At 41.7% G+C, this 19,086-nt stretch overlaps 1 protein-coding gene and 1 pseudogene across 8 annotated transcripts in view; both read left to right on the top strand.

Annotated features, from left to right (window-relative positions):
* The window catches only part of PARP6 (poly (ADP-ribose) polymerase family, member 6), a 42,286-nt gene that overhangs the window by 7,488 nt on the left and 15,712 nt on the right, over window positions 1–19,086 (top strand). For 3 of the 8 annotated variants that reach the window (XR_001359905.1, XM_005882815.2, XM_005882814.2), the window contains 16 exons: window positions 442–637; window positions 1,285–1,362; window positions 2,566–2,660; window positions 2,831–2,891; window positions 3,195–3,285; window positions 3,728–3,794; window positions 7,777–7,926; window positions 8,774–8,984; window positions 9,741–9,794; window positions 11,622–11,717; window positions 12,296–12,388; window positions 12,930–13,055; window positions 14,491–14,556; window positions 15,470–15,537; window positions 18,191–18,239; window positions 18,486–18,598. Coding sequence is in view for 6 of the 8 variants with exons in the window: in XM_005882815.2 (XP_005882877.1) it covers window positions 635–637; window positions 1,285–1,362; window positions 2,566–2,660; window positions 2,831–2,891; window positions 3,195–3,285; window positions 3,728–3,794; window positions 7,777–7,926; window positions 8,774–8,984; window positions 9,741–9,794; window positions 11,622–11,717; window positions 12,296–12,388; window positions 12,930–13,055; window positions 14,491–14,556; window positions 15,470–15,537; window positions 18,191–18,239; window positions 18,486–18,598 (1,421 nt within the window). In the remaining 2 variants the exon portion in view is untranslated. The remainder of the gene's footprint in view (window positions 1–441; window positions 638–1,284; window positions 1,363–2,565; window positions 2,661–2,830; window positions 2,892–3,194; window positions 3,286–3,727; window positions 3,795–7,776; window positions 7,927–8,773; window positions 8,985–9,740; window positions 9,795–11,621; window positions 11,718–12,295; window positions 12,389–12,929; window positions 13,056–14,490; window positions 14,557–15,469; window positions 15,538–18,190; window positions 18,240–18,485; window positions 18,599–19,086) is intronic. The other 5 variants (XR_001359907.1, XM_005882810.2, XM_005882811.2 and 2 more) reach the window with 4 other exon arrangements.
* LOC106724157 lies at window positions 4,183–7,007 on the top strand (annotated as a pseudogene).

Genomic DNA, 19,086 nt, shown 5'->3' on the forward strand with positions numbered 1-19,086 from the left:
TCGCTTCAGTGCATGGCTGCCGGCCGCCATCTTGGCTGACAGTTAATTTGCATAAGGATATGCTGATTAGCCAATGGGAAGGGTAGCGGTCATACGCTAATTAGCATGTTTCTCTTTTATTAGTGTAGATGATAATAAAAGGGTAATATATGAATTAGACCCAGTGTCCTTCCAGGCATCATTCCGGATGTCCTTCCAGACAAAGCCGGGTTGGAGGGAAGCAATCCGGGGTCCGGGTGCCAGTGGCCAGAGGGAAGCCCGGGTCCCGGGTGCTGGAGGGAAGCCGGTGCCAGCAACCGGGGGAAGGAAGGCCTACTCTTGCACGGATTTTCGTGCTTTGGGCCTCTAGTGTATAATAAATGTGTATCCATAAACGTGTGGCTGTGTATATACACTAGTTTTTATGTGGTGATGAAACCAATTGTTGTCTACTTTCTACAGGACAGTGACTTGTTACCACCACAGCAGCAGAGCCTACCATCCCCAGCAGATCTCCAGTCATCTTCTGACATCACTCCCCTCCCTTGTCTCCCTTTTTGGCCTCCTAAATGCCCATCTCGTTGGCCTGGGTTCAGCTGGTGGTATGGAGGGGTGCTGCCTAGCACTGACGGAGTGTGTGTGACCCATTGACCCAATGGTGAGGACTGACTGCCCACCTCTGCAACTGATCATCCAAGGGGTAGATGGGACAAAGTACAGACCTCATCTTTTCCTGGTATTTTCCCTCCCACCCCTTTGGAAGGTAGACTGGTTCTTTGAAATTAAAGGAAGGAGAAGAGGCATGGAAACAATATTACTTGATGTGTATATAGGTGGATTTTCTTGGGAAGGAAAAAGATAGAAAAGGAGTGATGAGACAAGAGAGTTTACATATGCTTTGGAGCTGCCTTGGGTCGCTAGATGATTCTAGAAGAGGCTAGCTTATATAGAACTTAGATAATGCCTAGGAACCAACCTTGACATTGAATTCTTTTGCATCCTTCCCCGTTCTGGCTGCCAGACCCTCAATCATAGCTGACACTTAAGAAGGTCAAAATTCCCTATTGTTTTTCTCCATCCTACCAAAAGAGAGCTAGGCCATGGTTATAACCAGATTCAGGAGAAGACTTAGATGCTCCCAAAGGATGAGGTGGGGGGAATAAAGGGATTAGTGACTCAATTATGCTATTCCAAGGGGCCTTCTTCCATTCTTTGTGGGGATCTATTTTCCACCCTGTCACTCTTCTCTATTCCATGGGGTAACAGGGATCAATAAAGGGTTATATGCTTCTTTCTCATTACTAGGACATCAAAGGCCAGTTTTGGAATGATGATGATTCGGAGGGAGATAATGAATCAGAGGAATTTCTCTATGGAGTTCAGGTGAGATTTCAGTGCCTAACATCCACGTTGGGTGGTGGAAATGTGCTTCTCTCTGGATATATCAGGAGTGAAAGAGATTATTCTGGACCAGAGATACAATGTTGGTGTGGTTTGAGCATTATCTTGTTAGAGCTGATATATCCTTGCTCTTGCCTGGGACTCATACCTTTCCTAGAGTAAACTACATCCTCTCTACATGGAGACTACCCAAATGTTCTTTTTTTGTTGTTGTTAATCCTCACCCAAGGTTATTTTTCCATTGATTTTTAGAGAGAGGGGGAGGGAGGAGGTGAGAAAGAGAGGGAAATATCAGTTGCCTCCCGTATGGGCTGACTGGGGATTGAACCTGCAACCCAGGTATGTGCCCTTGACCTGGAATCAAACCCATGACCCTTCAGTAGGTGGGCTGACACTCTAACGGCTGAGGAACACCAGCCAGAGCTACCCATATGTTCTTTGGAAATAATTATTTTATAACTTCCCTCACTAGCCAGTGGGATCATTTCAATCATTATGGGAAAATTACCCTGCCAGTGCCCTGGCCAGATGACTCAATTGGTTGGAGTTGTCTCATGCACCAAGAGATTGCGGTTCAATTCCCAGTCAGGGCACATGCCTAGGTTGTGGGTTTGATCCCCGGTTGGGGTGCATACTAGAGGCAACCAATCAATGTTTTTTTTTCTCACATTGATGTTTTTCTTACTCTCTCTCCCTACAAAAAAAAAATCAGTAAAAATATATTCTTGGGTGAGGATTAAAAAAAAAAAAGTACCTGCCAATGATTGCTTAATGCCATCACTACCCAAGGCATGATCTTGAGCAGGAATGTTGGACTCTTCAGATAAAACCAATCTGAGTTAAATTCTGTATTCTTCGGTCTGTTCTGAGTTTTCATAGAAGGGACACCTAAGTATACTGGTCAAGGTGTGAGAGGAAAAGCTGAGACTTAAGGATGTGAATTCCTTAAGCAAAGCCTGCAGTTGTCTATTGAATCTTCTTAGACTGGTGATGGAGGGAGACTGGTCTGTCAATGAAATCCCCAGCTAGGGCAGCCACCAAGAGCCCCTTTGTATACATAGCTTTTTGCTTATATGTACTGCTACTATTTAATTTTCCTGCTCCTGGTGTTTCTTCATTTTATTTTTCACCTCTCTCTTTACCCCTCTGTCTTCCTCCTCCCTACTGTTTTTGCTACTGACTCAGGGGAGCTGTGCAGCTGACCTATATCGACACCCACAGCTTGATGCAGACATTGAAGCCGTGAAGGAGATCTACAGTGAGAACTCTGTATCCGTCAGGTGGGATTCCACTTCAGAGATGGCAGTGGACAAGCCATTTCTTTCTGAGTATAGAGATACCTTCTACCATTCCCTCTCCCCTAGCCCTGGCTCAGTTCTCCTTCTACCTCAGTCTCTTCCCTTCTTTCTCCCTTAATGAGTCTCACCTGTGATTGTCTGTATCTCTATAGAGAATATGGAACTATCGATGACGTGGACATTGACCTCCACATCAACATCAGCTTCCTTGATGTAAGTGGTGCTAATACCTGCCAACAACATATCTAGCTGGACTGAATGGATTTTGTCATGTAGCCCAGGAGTCTTATTCCTGAATGCTATATTTGGAGCATGTATTTTCCATCCCTGTCTTTTTTTGAACATCAATACACAGACGTGTGTACTGTTATGTGCATGTGTGTGTGTCGCATAGGAAAAATTTCAGGTCTATTTCTCTCTGTTGCTAAACTGGAAACTGTTTCCCTTACTCTTCTGTTCTTTTTTATTTACTTATTTATTTTGGTGCTGTGACTCGGGTACGACCTTATTTTTTAGGAGGAAGTTTCTACAGCCTGGAAGGTCCTCCGGACAGAACCTATTGTGTTGAGGCTGCGATTTTCTCTTTCTCAGTACCTTGATGGACCAGGTAAAGGCAGTGACTTTGGGCAAGTATGAACTAATCCAAAGTCCTAAATTAAGAGAGATGAGAAATACTAGGAATCAGGCCCTTGGGCATAATCTGCAGGCCATTGGTAGGGGCTTTTCAGCATCCTCTCACTCATGTCTTCATTCCCTGTCAACTGGTAGTAAACTCTCCAATCCTTCTTGGTTAATGAAATTGTTTTCTTTGTTTCACAGGTATTATTTATTCTTCCCCTTCCCCTCAACTTCCTTACAGAAGTTGAGGATATTTGAAATTGGTCAGTCAGCTCCCAGACTATACCCTTCGCTGCAAATGTTTTCCTTCTCCACCATTATTGTTTACAGTATCGTTAGAATCTGAGGAAGCTAGTCCACTGAACTGGGGCTTTGGATTCCCAGGAGTATAGAGACATATACATACTAGGAGCTTTCTCTTCTCTTTGCAGAACCATCAATTGAGGTTTTCCAGCCATCGAATAAGGAAGGGTTTGGGCTGGGTCTTCAGTTGAAAAAGTAAGAACTTTGATCTTTCTGGTTATAGACATAGGTGGATGGACAGGCAGATGGAATGTTTGTCCATCCTTAGATGGAATGTTTTCTGAGATATGCCCAAAAAAGACTAAAATAAATTTGGGGAGCCAAATTTATGGTTAGGCAGAGGAGCCTGTGGTTCTGGGGTATCTGGCCTTGAGACATCTTGAAGGTAAAAAGATAGGTTCATTTGTATTTTTTTTTAATATATTTTATTGATTTCTTACAGAGAGGAAGGGAGAGAGAGAGAAAGTTAGAAACATCGATGAGAGAGAAACATCGATCAGCTGCCTCCTACACATCTCCTACTGGGTTAGAGCCATTCTCTTCACATTTCCTCTTGTAGTTTTCTCAAAGTGGGGTCTAGGAGCTCAGACAGTTTTAATTTATTGAATGTGTTGAGCACCTTGCTAAGTATTTTGTATACAGAGAGAATTGAGCTACAGAGTCTACCCTCAGTGAATTCCAAATAGAGTCCAGTGGAGATACATGTTCTAATACAAGGGAATACACAAGTTTTAGAAAGAACACAGAGGAAGGAGTGACTCAGTCTGGTGGCAGGAGGAGGACTATGAATGAATGAATAAAAGGGAGATGAATAATGATTTTCTAGGATAGATGAGAGTTGCCTATATAAACAGACTCTAAGAGTGAATAACATTTGCTAGGGCACAGTAACATGAAGCAGCATGTATGTAGGAAGCTTCAGGCAGTTAATATTGCTAGTGAAATGCAAGGGAAGAGTGGCAGAAACTGAAGCCAGAAAAGCAGGAAAGGGCCCAAATCAGAGAGGATCATGGGCTTTTATGTTGTCGGGAGTGGGAGTTTTATAGGGTTTTAGGCAGAGAAAGGACATAGTTGATTTAACTTTAACCCTTTTCGGGCCAACGTGGAGACTGACTTGACAAACCAGGCGCTAGGAGCAGGTCCAGCATCGAGCTGAGGTCTAGTGAGACATAACTTCAACATTCAATCCCGTCAATTAATTTGGACCAGACTGTTTGAATTCCAAAAATAAAATTGGACCGCAAAGGGTTAAAAACACTATTCTGGTAGCACTGGGCAAAATAGGTAGGAGGGGTTGAGACAAGAGATCAGAACTAGTTTATTAGGAGGCTTTTGTAGAAGTCCAGACATGAGATGATGAGGGCCTGAATCAAAGTGTGACTGCAGGTAAGAATAGAGATGAGAGATAGACTGGAGAGATTTATGAAGTATAGAATCAATAAGACTTGCTTTTTGGCTCTCTGAGCAGCATCATGTCAGTCAGCAAGAACAAGTACCTTATGAAGGGCGGCAAAAGGAGCAAAGAAAAAGTGGTTGATCCATTTTCTAAGAAGGATAGGTGTGATGTGAAAGTACCAGCTATGTTTAATATAAGAAATACTGGAAAAACACTAGTCACCAGAAGTCAAGGAACCAAAATTGCATCTGATGATCTCCAGGGTTGTGTTTTTGAAGCAAGCCTAGCTGATCTGCAGAATGATGAAATTGCATTTAGAAAATTCAAGCTGATAATTGAGGATGTTCAGGGCGCAACTGCTTGACTAATTTCCATGAATCTTACCTGTGACAAAATGTGCTCCGTGGTCAAAAAATAGCAGACCGTGATTGAAGCTCTTGTTGATGTCAAGACTACTGATGGCTATTTACTTTGTCTATTCTGTGTTGGTTTACTAAAAAAATGCAACAATCAGATTCAGAAGACCTCTTATGCTCAGCATCAACAGGTCCACCAAATCCAGAAGAAGATGATAATTGTGACCTGAGAGATGCAAATGGCTTGAGAGAAGTGGTCAATAAACTGATTCCAGATAGCACTGGAAAAAGACAAAGAAAAGGCTTGCCAATCTATTTATCTGCTCCATGATGTCTTTGCTAGTAAAGTCAAAATGCTGGAGAAGCCCAAGTTTGAATTGGGAAAACTCATGGAGCTTTCTGGTGAAGGTAGCAGTTCTGGAAAAGCTACTGGGGATGAGACAGGTGCTAAAATTGAACAAGCTGGATGGATATGAACCCCCAGTCCAAGAATCTGGTTAAAATTCAGACATTTAATGGTGACAAAATTCTATTTGTGATATATTTTTTTAATCAGTAAGATTTGAAGATTGATTTGGATATATTGTATGTGGTCATAAGCCAAGGAATAGTGGAAAGTTACTCCTCGGTTTCCATCCCAGATATCTGGGTAAATTGTAATACCACCAGTTTAAATAGGGATTTAAAAAAGAGGAGCAGGTTTGTGGAATGAAGATAGATAATTAGTTCCATTTTAAACATGTTGTTTAAAGGTAACCTTGGGATATTTAAGTGGCTATGCTTAGTAGATACATATGTAGATTTAGTACTTACAGGAGAGATTAGGATTGAAGATATATATCCGTCTACGGGTGGAGATTACAACCAGTGTAGAATTGGAGATTGCTAGAGGAGAGCATGATGGAATGAAAAGATCAAAGGCAAAACACCTTTTAGCATCCAGACAAAATACCCAAGAAATTATCAGGGTAAGCAGAAGAATAAGAAACACTGAAGATGGGTCAGAAAAGTTGGAGAAGAATGGGAAGAGAATGGTGTCACCGAAGGCAAAGAGAAGAGTTTCTACAAGGAAGGCTAGGTGCCAGAGAGGATAAGAGAACTTAGAAGTTTCTGTTGGATTTAGCATCAAGATGGGAGCAGTTGTGGTGGAGTGGTGAAGGTAGGATATGTTGAAAAGTGAGTGGTTAGCAATAAAGTAGAAACAATAGTATAGATTGAGAAATTTGGATGAGGATAGGAGGAAAAGAGGGAGAGGTAGCTAGGTAGCTAGACTGAGGGGCAGAAACTTGAAACTTTTTGTAGACTGGGAAAGGAATTGCTAATAAAGGGGGATAATTGATGGATCAAGGTCCCTAAAGAGACAAAAAGGGGCTGAGAGCTGGAGCACAAACAGAGGCATTGATCCTTAATAATAGGATTACCTTGTCTCCAAAGAATGGAGGGATTGTGGTAAGGGTGAAAATAGAAATAGATTTGGTAGTTAGGTTGGAAAATTAAGAGAGCTGATATTTGGTGGCTTCTATTTTTCTCTAGAAGGAAGGGAGGTCATTTTTTGAAGGTGAAGTTAGTTGCTTAAAGAAGGTGATGAGGATTTAAGATAATAGCTTAGAGCAGTGATTTTCAACCTTTTTCATCTCAATGCACTAAAATTCTGCAGCACACCAAAAAATATATTTTCTACTGATAGGACAAAAAAAAAGTATAATTTTGATTAATTCAAACCAGATGGCTATAGTTGTGTTGAGTGTTGTCATTTTAAATTTGACAATCTAAGGGAAAAGAGGTCAGTGCCCCTGACTAAATAGTCAGGTATTGCATGTTTTAAAAATTCTTGCGGCATACCGGTGTTGAAAATCGGTTGAAAATCACTGACTTAGAGTAATACTAGAGAGACTGATCGAGGGCAAACAAAAGGATTGACAAGACTAGCTGAGGGCCCAGCTCAAATTGAAAATCATAAATTTGGGGATGTAATTTTTCACTTGACAATGTCAATACCTCTCATGTCCTTAGTTTTTTTCTTCACTATTCACAAGGCAGAGGGTGATACTTACTTCTCTACCACTATTTTTGTTTCACTCGCAGTATATAGTCATTCTTGTCAACAAATTCCAAGGTTCACAACTTTTGTATGCTTACCTTTGAGATCTCCCTCTAAAGGCAAAGCATCTCAGAATTTTTAAGATCTATTAGACTAGGTAATGGGAGTGGGCATTTACCCCCTAGTTAGGTAAAGAGGTACTTTAGGACAGTACATTTTTATGTGCTAAAGTCATATGGGGAGGGGATTCAGACACATTCTGCCACCACAACTACTTTTGCAGTCCCTGGGTCTGAATTTTAGATTACTTGCCTTCCATAGTCCTATTTCTTGACCTATTCCCCTGCCTGAGCTTTCCTAAGCCCTTTTTCTTTAATTCCTTAGGATCCTTGGTATGTTCACATCCCAACAATGGAAACATCTCAGCAACGATTTCTTGAAGACCCAGCAGGAGAAGAGGCACAGTTGGTTCAAGGCAACTGGTACCATCAAGAAGTTCCGAGCTGGCCTCAGCATCTTCTCACCTATCCCCAAGTAAGTGCTTCACTGGGAGCTAATCATCTCGAGTCACCTTGGTCTTGTCTAATCCCCCACCCCACCTTCTTGATTACCTAAATATATCTATTCTGTCCTCTCCTTGGGTCCTCTGAATTCTGTACCTTTAACTACTAAAAGTATCCACCTGTGCTCCTTGTCCTTCTACTCCTGATCCCAATTTTTATACCTCACTCTTTATGTAAATCACAATACCTAACTGGTATGTATTTGGAAAAATGTATGCTAATCTTTCCATATTTATTTGACCCTTGTCCTTATTCCCTATCCTAAGGAGGCAGAGTCAGAGAGCAGACACCAACTCCTTGCTCTTATGCAAGGGTACATTGATTTATCAGTTATCTAATAAATAAAGCATCACCCCCTCCTGTGCTTTCTGATCTTCGCAAAGGCAAATACAGGCCCAGATTTGCAGCTTCCCAGGTACTGTTGTTGACAGGACATCAGGCTCTTTGGGATGAAACTAATTCTTGCCTAGTACAGTATTTAGCACTTAATCATATGTATATACTGGTAAATACACACACACACACACACACACAATGTGTAAGTGAAACAAGCATTCTCTCCAAGGGATCATTCCATACCTGGTAAGGGTGAAAATAGAAATAGATTACCAGAAAAACACATAGATAATGACATAAAAATCAATTCAGATGTATGATCTATTTAATTATTTTAACAGTTTTTAGATCCAATAGAACTTCCTTCATATGTCCATCTTTGACTTAGGTTACTTCACTTATCCTGTCCTAGGACCCACTGTCTCCAAACCTCTCCCATACTGAATCCCCAGTTTAATCACTTCTCCTTGCTCTCTCTCCAGGTCTCCCAGTTTCCCTATTATACAGGACTCCATGCTGAAAGGCAAACTTGCTGTACCAGAGCTTCGGGTTGGGCGCCTCATGAACCGTTCCATCTCCTGTACCATGAAGAACCCCAAAGTGGAAGTGTTTGGCTACTCTCCCAGCCCCCAGGCAGGTCTCCTGTGCCCCCAGCACTTGGGCTTCCCTCCCCCAGCACGGACCTCTCCTTTGGTACATGAGCTGGGGCGGGTTTGACTTGGGTATCAGGAGGGTGGGAGTGGAATTGTGGGAGTATAGCTTCTTAAAATGAGGTGGAAGAATGGTTTCCAAGCATCATAAATCAAACCTGGGCATGTACCATGACTGGGTGGAATGGAACACATTTTTTAATAGCTGAAAACTTATTTTTATCTAAGCTATTGAGCAAGCTTCTCTGATAGCAGGCCATAAAGCAGAAAGTCTAGGGTTGGGTATCCCAATGAAATATCATTTTATGATTTTATTAGGTATGGTTAAGACTTGATAGCTGCTGTACTAACCTATTCCACGTACCTTGAAGAAGGTTAAGGATGGGTCAGCTCTTTTTTAAAAAAAAAATTTTTTTATTGATTTCAGAAGAAGAGAGAGGGATAGAGAGATAGAAATACCAATGATGAGAGAGAATCATTGATCAGCTGCTTCCTGCATGCCCCCTAGTGCAGATCGAGCCCACAACCTGGGCATGTGCCCTGACCAGGAATAGAACCAAGACCTCCTGGTTCATAGGTCAAAGCTTAACCACTGAGCCAGACCGGCTGGCTAGGCCAGCTCTTTTTAAGAAGCTTTCGCAGAAATGTCTCAAGGTCTCTCCAGCTTTGGAATTACTTAAGCTGACTGGAGCTAGGGCTTAGCTACTTTAGGAGAATCCTAAGTGAGGGTGTGTGTGATGTGTATACAGGTGCCAGTTTTATAGGAGGCTCATGGGGTCTGTCTTTTTACTCTTACCAGGTCAGTGGTCACTGCAAGAACATCCCTACTCTGGAATATGGATTTCTTGTCCAGGTAAGTCAAGTCCAAAGTTTCATTTCAAAGCCTTTTCCCTGTTGTCTGATCCATCTGATCCCCTAACATCTCCTAGTTCCTCAGTCCATTAAATATTTCCTGAGTTACTCCCAGAACTATACTAAGTATTATGTGGATAAGAGAAAAGAAGACATAGTTCCATCCTCAAGAAGCTTAGCGCATTACTGGAAAGACTGTTTACAGACCACTTATGATCAAGTGCCAAATGGTACACTGTAGATTTTAAATGCCTAGGTCTCGAGATGAGAAAGTAATTGACACTAATTTCCTTAAGATCCCTAACATTCTTGCTCAAGTAGTCTTCAATTTTCCTTATAGTCCTCTTTCACTGCTCAGCCATTACTGGTCATTTTTTCTTTTTTAAATCTTTTTATTGCTGGACATGCTTTCACTTTTGTATCCCTGTTACCTTTGTTCGTGTCATTTCTTCCACTGGATTTCCTCTCTATTTCTGCAGTCAAGGCTCAGTGTCATCTTTTCCATAAAATCTTCTCCATCACTCCAGTTATATTAATTAATTCGTTGAAAGTGATGTCTCTTCTTACTGAGCTCTCATGATGCTTTTAATTTTTTGTGGCACCTATATGTCACACACCATATGCTGCCTTGAATTGTAATATGTATACACACCATATCTCCCCTATTGGAGTATAGGTTCTGAGAAGACAATTCTGTCTAATAATAGACAAACATGGTAATTGACTGTACCTTCACTACGCCTCCCATGGGCTAATCAGCGTGATATGCAAATTAACCACCAACAAAGATGGCGGTTAATTTGCATACATAGGCTCCAGGTAGTGGAGCGAAGCCTGACGGCCCGGGGCCGGTGGAGCAGCGAGGCCTCACGTCCCCCAGTCCCCCGGGGCCAGCAGAGCAGAGAGGCCTCACGGCCCTGGGGCCGGCGGAGCAGCTAAGCCTGACGTTTCCGGGGCCGGCTCCAGCCAGAACTCAGCCATAGCGAAGGCCTGGGCCTGGGTGCCAGAGGCAAACCAGTGCCAGCAGCCAGGGGAAAGGAAGGCCTATTGCACAAATCTCTTCGTGCAACAGGCCTCTAGTCTTTTATATTATTGCATAATCAAGGAGACTTTCACTTGACCTGGGTACATAATAGGCATTCAATAAATTTGAGTGAAAAGCCCTTGCATGTCCCTTTACCAGCCCCAAAGTATTTGAAATGTGAATAACTTTATTTATACACGAAATGTAGCTGGTTGAAAAGCCATATTAAGACAGAATGCTTTAAAAAATACTTTAGAATATTGCTGCAGGAGCTCTGGATCTATTCTCCCGTGCCAGCGCAGAGTTGTATCTGTGGTGTGACCAGTGGATAGGCTGATTATTCTAGGTAGTTGAAATGGCTTCTCAGGACCCCCTGCCATCAGATAATCTGTAATTACTACAACTAATGTTAATAGTTTGATTAATAGTTTTAAAAATACTTTCATAGAAATCATCTCATTACTCTTAATACCTCTATGAGGTGAGTAATGTTCCACTTTAGAAACCAAGTCCTACATTAACTGACTTGCCTGAAGTTATATGTGGTATTAAGTAGTGAGGAGGGAAATCTTAACCCAGGTCTCCTTCCAGGGTGGTCTTTTTTTTTTTTTTTTTTTACTTTTAATATATAGTCTTAGCTCTGGAGTTAGGCCATTAGTTTAACTACGTGCAGGGCCCAGGAAAAGATTCTTTGCTAGGTACAGGGCTGGGAGGAAGGAGAGTAGCTGGAAAAGAAGTTCAAAATAGTTCCCATATCTGTGCCTGTGCTTCCAAAAGATTTAATAGAATCTCTTCTCTCCCCAGATCATGAAGTATGCAGAGCAGAGAATTCCAACATTGAATGAGTACTGTGTGGTGTGTGATGAGCAGCATGTCTTCCAGAATGGGTCCATGCTCAAGGTATAAACCCTTGCTCTGTGACCCTCTTCCTTGGACCCTTAGTCAAGGCCCTTTTCCTCCTCATCTCTCCTTTATTCCTTTCTTCCTGGTTCTATGGTAAAGGTGGAATTCTGTCCTTACTCCCTGAGATTCTAGAAATAATTGTTTTACTCAAAAAATAAATGTCAGCAGTCCTACTAGGAAAGATGAGGCAATGTGAATATTTTTGAAGATATAATCTCCACCCAACATTTAAAAGTAGTTATCAGATATTGACCAAGATAATTGGATATGATACTGTCCTTAAGGACTCCAAATCTAGGTGATTAGACAGACACTTCACTATCAGTGTATAGAAGAGATATGAGCAGTGTTGTGAAGCTCGAAGAGAGAGCCTCTAACTACCTAGGGAGGTTATGGAAGGCTTTGTATAAGAGACAGCATTAATTCTCAAATTTATCAGTAAGTTTGACACAGTGGGCCCCAAACTCCTGCCTCATTATAGAGTTGTCTGAAGTCAGGATTATCCCTTCCTCCCTACATTACCTTTTTACTGCATCTCCCCTACCACCACTGTGTGTTTTAATATGTCCATTTAGCCAGCCGTCTGTACTCGTGAACTGTGTGTTTTCTCCTTCTACACACTGGGAGTCATGTCTGGAGCTGCAGAGGAGGTGGCCACTGGAGCAGAGGTATCTCTCATCATTGATGTTTTTATCTCTCTTTCCCTCTCTCTTCCTCTCTGAAATCAATAAAAAAAAAAAAGGCTGGGGAACCTATCAATTTCATTCCTTGGAACTTAACCTCTGGAAATGCTTTCATATGTAAGGATATTCATGATAGTATTATTTGTAATAGTAAAAAAAAAAAATGGATACAACTCCCATCTATAGAGCATCCAGTTAAATTATGGTATGTCCTTACAGTGGAAATACTATTCAGCTATTATTTATGGATAGAAAATTATAACCTGCAACCTTGGTGTATTGAGTCAACACTCTAAGCAACTGAGCTATTCTGCCAGGGCTTTTTAATCACTTTCTAAATCATTGTTACTTGAAATTTTATGAGTTTATATTATCTAATGAAAAACCATAAACATACTTGCTTTTAAAAAGAAGAGCAGAGAAAAATGCTGAAACTCCAAAAGGTGAGTATTCTGGATACTACGTGTATTCTAGAACTGAGAAATCATTTGGCTTCTACTGACCCCCTTCTCTCCTTTCCCCTAAGGTGGTGGATCTGCTGGTGGCCATGTGTAGGGCAGCTTTGGAGTCCCCTAGAAAAAGCATCATCTTTGAGCCTTATCCCTCTGTGGTGGACCCCACTGATCCCAAGACTTTGGCCTTTAACCCTAAGGTATAGTTGTCAGGGCTAAGGAACAGAAACAGTAGAAAATAGTGGGAGACTATGGTATGTCATTCTAGTTACACAGCTTCTTGGAGTAAGAATCAGAATAAATGAAAGACTTGTTTCTTGGGAACTCTTGAGCCCTAAGTTTTAGCTGTTTTAGTGAATAAATAACTGACTTAGTCAGAAGAAGGAGAGAAGAATTAATATTAATTATGGCATGAAAGGGAAGAATAAAGACCTTGAAGCCAAACAGACCTGGATTCCACTTGAGACTCTGTTGTTCCCTAGCTGAGTAGTGTTAGACAAGTCAGTTAACCTTAATGAACCTCAATTTCCTTATCTGTAAAATGGGATAATATCTACCTTTTGGATTGTTATAAAAATGAGGGATAATATGTAAAGTATTGCATTGGATAGAGTTCTCCAGAGAATCATAACCAATAGATTTATTATAAAGAATTGGCTCATATAATTATGAAGTCTCAGAAGTCCCAGGATTAACAGTCAGCAGACTAGAGACTCAGGAGAGCCAATTATTTAAGTTCCAATGCAAAAGCTAGCAGTCTCCAGATCCAAGTCCAAAAACAGGAAAAGACCAGTGTCCCAGCTTCAAGAAGTCAGGCAGGAGGAGCCTCCTACTTGGCTTTTTTGTTCTATTCAGACCTTATACTGATTGCATGCGGCCCACACAAATTAGGGAGGGCAATATGCTTTACTGATTCAAGGGTTAATCTCATCTAGAAACCCTCTCACAGACACTCCCCGAAATAATGTTTGACCAAATGTTTGGGCATTCCATTGTCCAGTGAAATTAACACTATTAACAATTGACATCGCCGAACCGGTTTGGCTCAGTGGATAGAGCATCGGCCTGCGGACTCAGGGGTCCCAGGTTTGATTCCGGTCAAGGGCATGTACCTTGGTTGCGGGCACATCCCCAGTGGGGAGTGTGCAGGAGGCAGCTGATCGATGTTTCTCTCTCATCGATGTTTCTAACTCTCTATCCCTCTCCCTTTCTCTCTGTAAAGAATCAATAAAATATATTTTAAAAAAACAAAAAAACAAAAAAAACAATTGACATAATTAACCATCACAGTACCTGACTATTATTCATTGTTATATGTCACACACTATACCAGGTTCTTTACATATGTTATTTCAGAACATCTAGATTAGGGTAGTGGGAATTTTTATCTTCATTTAGTCACAGGATTACTGGGCTTCTAAGAGGTTAAGTAACTTACCCTATTACTCTCAATTGGTAGAGAGAACTAGCTTGTGATACCAGAACTATCTGACATTACATCTGTTTTCTTTCCATGACGTACTACCCTTTCCCTAGGGCCTAAACTTTTTTTGTATATCTGCGCCTACTTTTTTTCACATCTTGACTCTCCATTTTTCTTCATCTAATTTTTCTCTTCCCATTGATTCCCCACAGAAAAAGAATTATGAACGACTTCAGAAAGCTCTGGATAGTGTGATGTCCATCCGGGAGATGACCCAGGTACTCTACCCTTTTCCTGTCCCCTGCCTGTGCCACAAGTGTTGTATTCTGCTTGGAATTCATGGAAGTGGAGTGAAGACTTAGAGATGCTACTCAGATTCCTCACTGTTTACTTTAGTCTTCCCTCCTGTTCTGTTTTGTTTTATTAACTCTATTACTACTCTTCTTTCTTACTCTTAATGTCTCCCTCAACCTTTGCTTTTGTTACTAATTCCTTAACAGGTTGTTCATATTTAATGTTTATTTTTTCATAATTCTTAGGGAATTAGGTGAGGGAAAGACCTCTGCCCAGGGTTGGGAGTTTAAGAAGGGGGGCTTGGAGGTAAGGAACTAGACCCAGGGACCTCCAACTTCTATCCTTCTAGGGGTGGGGCAGCCACATGGAGCAGTGACCATCCTTTGACTCAAGGCTGTCCCTCACCAGACTTCCCCACCCCTGGTCTGCAATCTCTGCATGAATAGACATTCATTTGTGCTCATTTACAGGTGGGCCTCTTAGCAAATCCTATATATCACAGTTTATATTAATACATAAGATACACCAATGAGGGATGATTTGCTTGTCAAGAACTCCTTGCTTTATGTAAAGTTTTACCACAGGATTCCTTAGCCTATTCTTTCTGACATTGATTTCATTTATTTTTTATTTACAATCAACTTTGTAGGGTGGTAGGAATTGCATAAAATGAGGGAGACCCACCTACATGTTGTTTTGTAAGCATCTTCACTCATTTTCATATTTATTTATGAATCTTCCCAATCTGACTGGGTTCCTTGTGGGTGGGAACCCATCTCCTCCTGCCTTTGTATGGCCTTCGTTACCTACCTTGCCCTGGGCCCTGATAGTCATCTGTGGAAAGTGGAAGGGCTCCCACTGCTCCTGGAAGTTAAGTTTATGGCTATTGTTTTACAGGGATCATATCTGGAAATCAAGAAGCAGATGGACAAGCTGGATCCCCTGGCCCATCCTCTCCTGCAGTGGTATGGATAGAATGGTTCATCCTTCCCAGAGTGGGGCAGGGACATGGTATTAAACTTGGAGCCTACACCTTCTCTTAGAGACAGTTTCAGCTTCCTTCCTGAGGTTATATATATATCATGGCTGCTTTTTCTTGTGGTTTTATTGACACCAGGCTTTGACAAGAACTCAGATCCTATAGAGAACCCACAAATTCTGAGATGTCTCAACTTCTTTTTAGGGGTTTCTTATTTCTCAGTAGGTTTTTGATGCCCCTTGCATGTAGAAATTAACACCATTCACGTCAAATAACTTCATTGCACCCTTCTACTCCCTTTTCCTGTCTCAAGGTCTTCCCCGGTGATGTAGACTGTCCAGAGCCTTTCAGCAAAGATTCTGACCATTCTCTACTGCCCTCAACCCCCACCCTCCCTCTCTGATTGATTGATTGATTGATTTTATTGTTGACAGTATTACAGATGTCCTCCTTTCTTCCCCCTAGTCCCCCTCCGCCCAGCCCCTATCCCTCATCACACTATTGTCTGTTCTTTGGTTAACCTCTTCCAGTCTCCTTCCTCCCTCCCCCACCCCCTCACCTCCAAAATATGTCAGTCTGTTCCATGCATCCACACCTATAGACCTATTTTGTTTGATTATCAGTTTATTTTGTTCATTAGATTCCACATATAAGTAAGATCATGTGGTATTTGTCTTTCTCTGACTGGCTTATTTCACTTAGCATAATAATCTCCAGGTCCATCTATGCTGTTGCATAGGGTAAGGAGGCCCCTCTTCTTTTTTAAAGCTGCATAATATTCCATTGTGTAAATATACCACAGCTTTTTTATCCACTCATCTACTGCTGGGCACTTGGGCTGTTTCCAGATCTTAGCTATTGTAAATAATGCCGCTATGAACATAGGATGCATATATTCTTTCTGATTGGTGTTTCAGGATTCTTAGGACATATTCCCTAAAGTGGAATTACTGGGTCAAATGGCAGTCCATTTTAATTTTTTTGAGGAAACTTCATACTGTTTTCCACAGTGGCTGCACCAGTCTGCATTACCACCAGCAGTGCACTAGGGTTCCCTTTTCTCCATAGCCTCACCAGCATTTGTTGTTTGTTGATTGATTGATTGATTGATTGATTGATTTTTTTAAATTTTTTTATTGATTTCAGAGAGGAAGGGAGAGGGAGAGAGAAATAGAAACATCAATGATGAGAGAGAATCATTGATTGGCTGCCTCCTGCACACTCCACACTGGGGATCGAGCCCACAACATGGGCAAATGCCCTGACCGGGAATCGAACTGGTAACCTCCTGGTTTCTGGGTCAATGCTCAACCGCTGAGCCACACCCGGCTGGGCATTTTGTTGATTTATTGATGGTAGCCATTCTGGCAGGTATGAAGTGATACCTCATTGTAGTTTTAATTTGCATCTCTCTGATAATTAGTGATGTTGAGCATTTTTTTCATGTGTCTATTGGCTATCTGAATGTCCTCTTTGGAGAAGTATCTATTCAGGTCCTTTGCCTTTTTAAAAAATATATATTTTTATTGATTTGAGAGAGAGAGAGAGGAAGGGAGAGGGATAGAGGGATGAGAGAGACCATCCCACCCCGGCCCGGGGATTGAGCCTGAAACCCAGGCATGTGTCCTGACCAGGGATTGAATTGGTTCCTCTCGGTTTATGGGTCAACATTGAACCACTGAGCCACACCAGCCAGGCTTTTGCCCATTTTTTAATTTAATAGTTTGTCTTCCTGGTGTTGAGTTGTATGAGTTCTTTATATATTTTGGAAATTAACCCCTAATCAGATGTATCATTGCGGAATGTTCTCATACAGTGGGTTCCCTTTTCCATTTTGTTGATGGGTCCCTCCCTGATCTTGATTCCTGTTCTGTTTTCTTGACACGGCTTTTCCCTTTCTTCTTAGTCAGCCTTTGACATCAATAGTTTCTCAATGCAGCATGCTCCCTCTTAGCATGAGGAATGACCAGGCATAGATCCTCCAGAATGGCATCATTAGTACATGGGTGAAACACAAAAAAACTAAACCATCCACTATAGGGAATAATGCTCCTTTGCTGACCCCTTAGTGTTTCATGCCTTTGTTCTCTCTTGTCCTCTGAATCCAGCCTACATATAGCCTAGTCTATCCTTGAATCCTCAGGAAGTTTATTCTAGTTTCTTCTGCTTCTTTCTCCTGCCCAAGCAGTAATTTTCTATCCATTCTTCACCATCCCCAAGAGCATTCAGGCTTCCTCTGAGCTCAAGTGGGATGGTCCTGAGCTCAGTTCTAAGTTTCTAAATCCCAAGGGTAATTCATCACCATCCTAATACAGATTGCTCTCTAATTTTTTTAGCTGACCTCTTGTTCTCTTCCTTTTGTTCTATTCTTTTCTCTTCCTAGATGTAGCAGCTCACCTCCCAACCCTCTCTTTCATCTGTTATTTGACTATCAGTAACTAGCTTTCCTTTTACATTTTTATATGCAAGCATTACTACCCAAGGGAATATTCAGATGGTGGCCTGGATATTTCACACAATTCAGACAACCCTGGAATCCTTGCTTGTTCTCCCAAGGGCACAGCAAGGCTGCTGCTTTGTTCACAATGGCCTAACCACACACTTATTCTGTCATTTTCTTTATTTCTGTTTTGTCCTAGGATCATCTCTAGTAACAGGTCACACATTGTCAAACTACCTCTCAGCAGGGTAAGTGACCTTTTTCCCTCTAAACTTAAATATCTGATGAGAGGCAGGGAGGGGCCTCCAAACCAACCAACCACATTGGTCCTAGATTTTCCTGGTTGTCTCTGCCCATCAATAATAATATTTGGGCCTAAGCATATTTCCTTTTTTGGGGGTCATTGCAAGCCTGATTTGCTCCCTATCCCCAACCCTTCTCTCCCTGATCTCCATTTCTGCTCTGTTTTTCTGACCCCACCCCCACCCTGGCAGCAGCTGAAGTTCATGCACACCTCACACCAGTTCCTCCTGCTGAGCAGCCCTCCTGCCAAGGAGGCACGGTTCCGGACTGCCAAGAAACTCTATGGCAGCACTTTTGCCTTCCAGTAAGAGCGGGGTGGTGGGGAAAGTGGAGGGCAACAAATGTAAGGTGATGGGAGAGTTCATTCGAGATTAATGAGTTTGTGTTACCTATGTTCGTCAACCAGTCAACAGTTAGTTATATTGTGGTAGATTCTGTAGAACAAGTATGTCAAACTCATGGCCCGCAGGCCGCATGTGGCCCACAACGAATATTTTTGCAGCCCAACCAATATAACGGTATGTCAGAAATGTTTTAATAAAAATTTCGTAACCTAATTTTTACAATATCCTGTTATTCATGATTATTAATAACGAACTACAACATTCACTAATGACTGATTACTGTAGTCATTTCCCTTACGCGCCTTGTACAGGCGCACCGTTTCTCTCCACTAATACTAGCAGCGACTATTTTAGCAGCCGATTGCCACATCATTAGTCGTGTACTGACTTGTTTGGTGTGTGCAACAGGAAATATTTCACTTTCGGAGAACAAGAAAAATAGGCTTAT

The sequence above is a fragment of the Myotis brandtii genome, unplaced genomic scaffold (assembly GCF_000412655.1).
Source record: "Myotis brandtii unplaced genomic scaffold, ASM41265v1 scaffold74, whole genome shotgun sequence".
In the NCBI taxonomy this organism is placed as follows: Eukaryota; Metazoa; Chordata; class Mammalia; order Chiroptera; family Vespertilionidae; genus Myotis; species Myotis brandtii.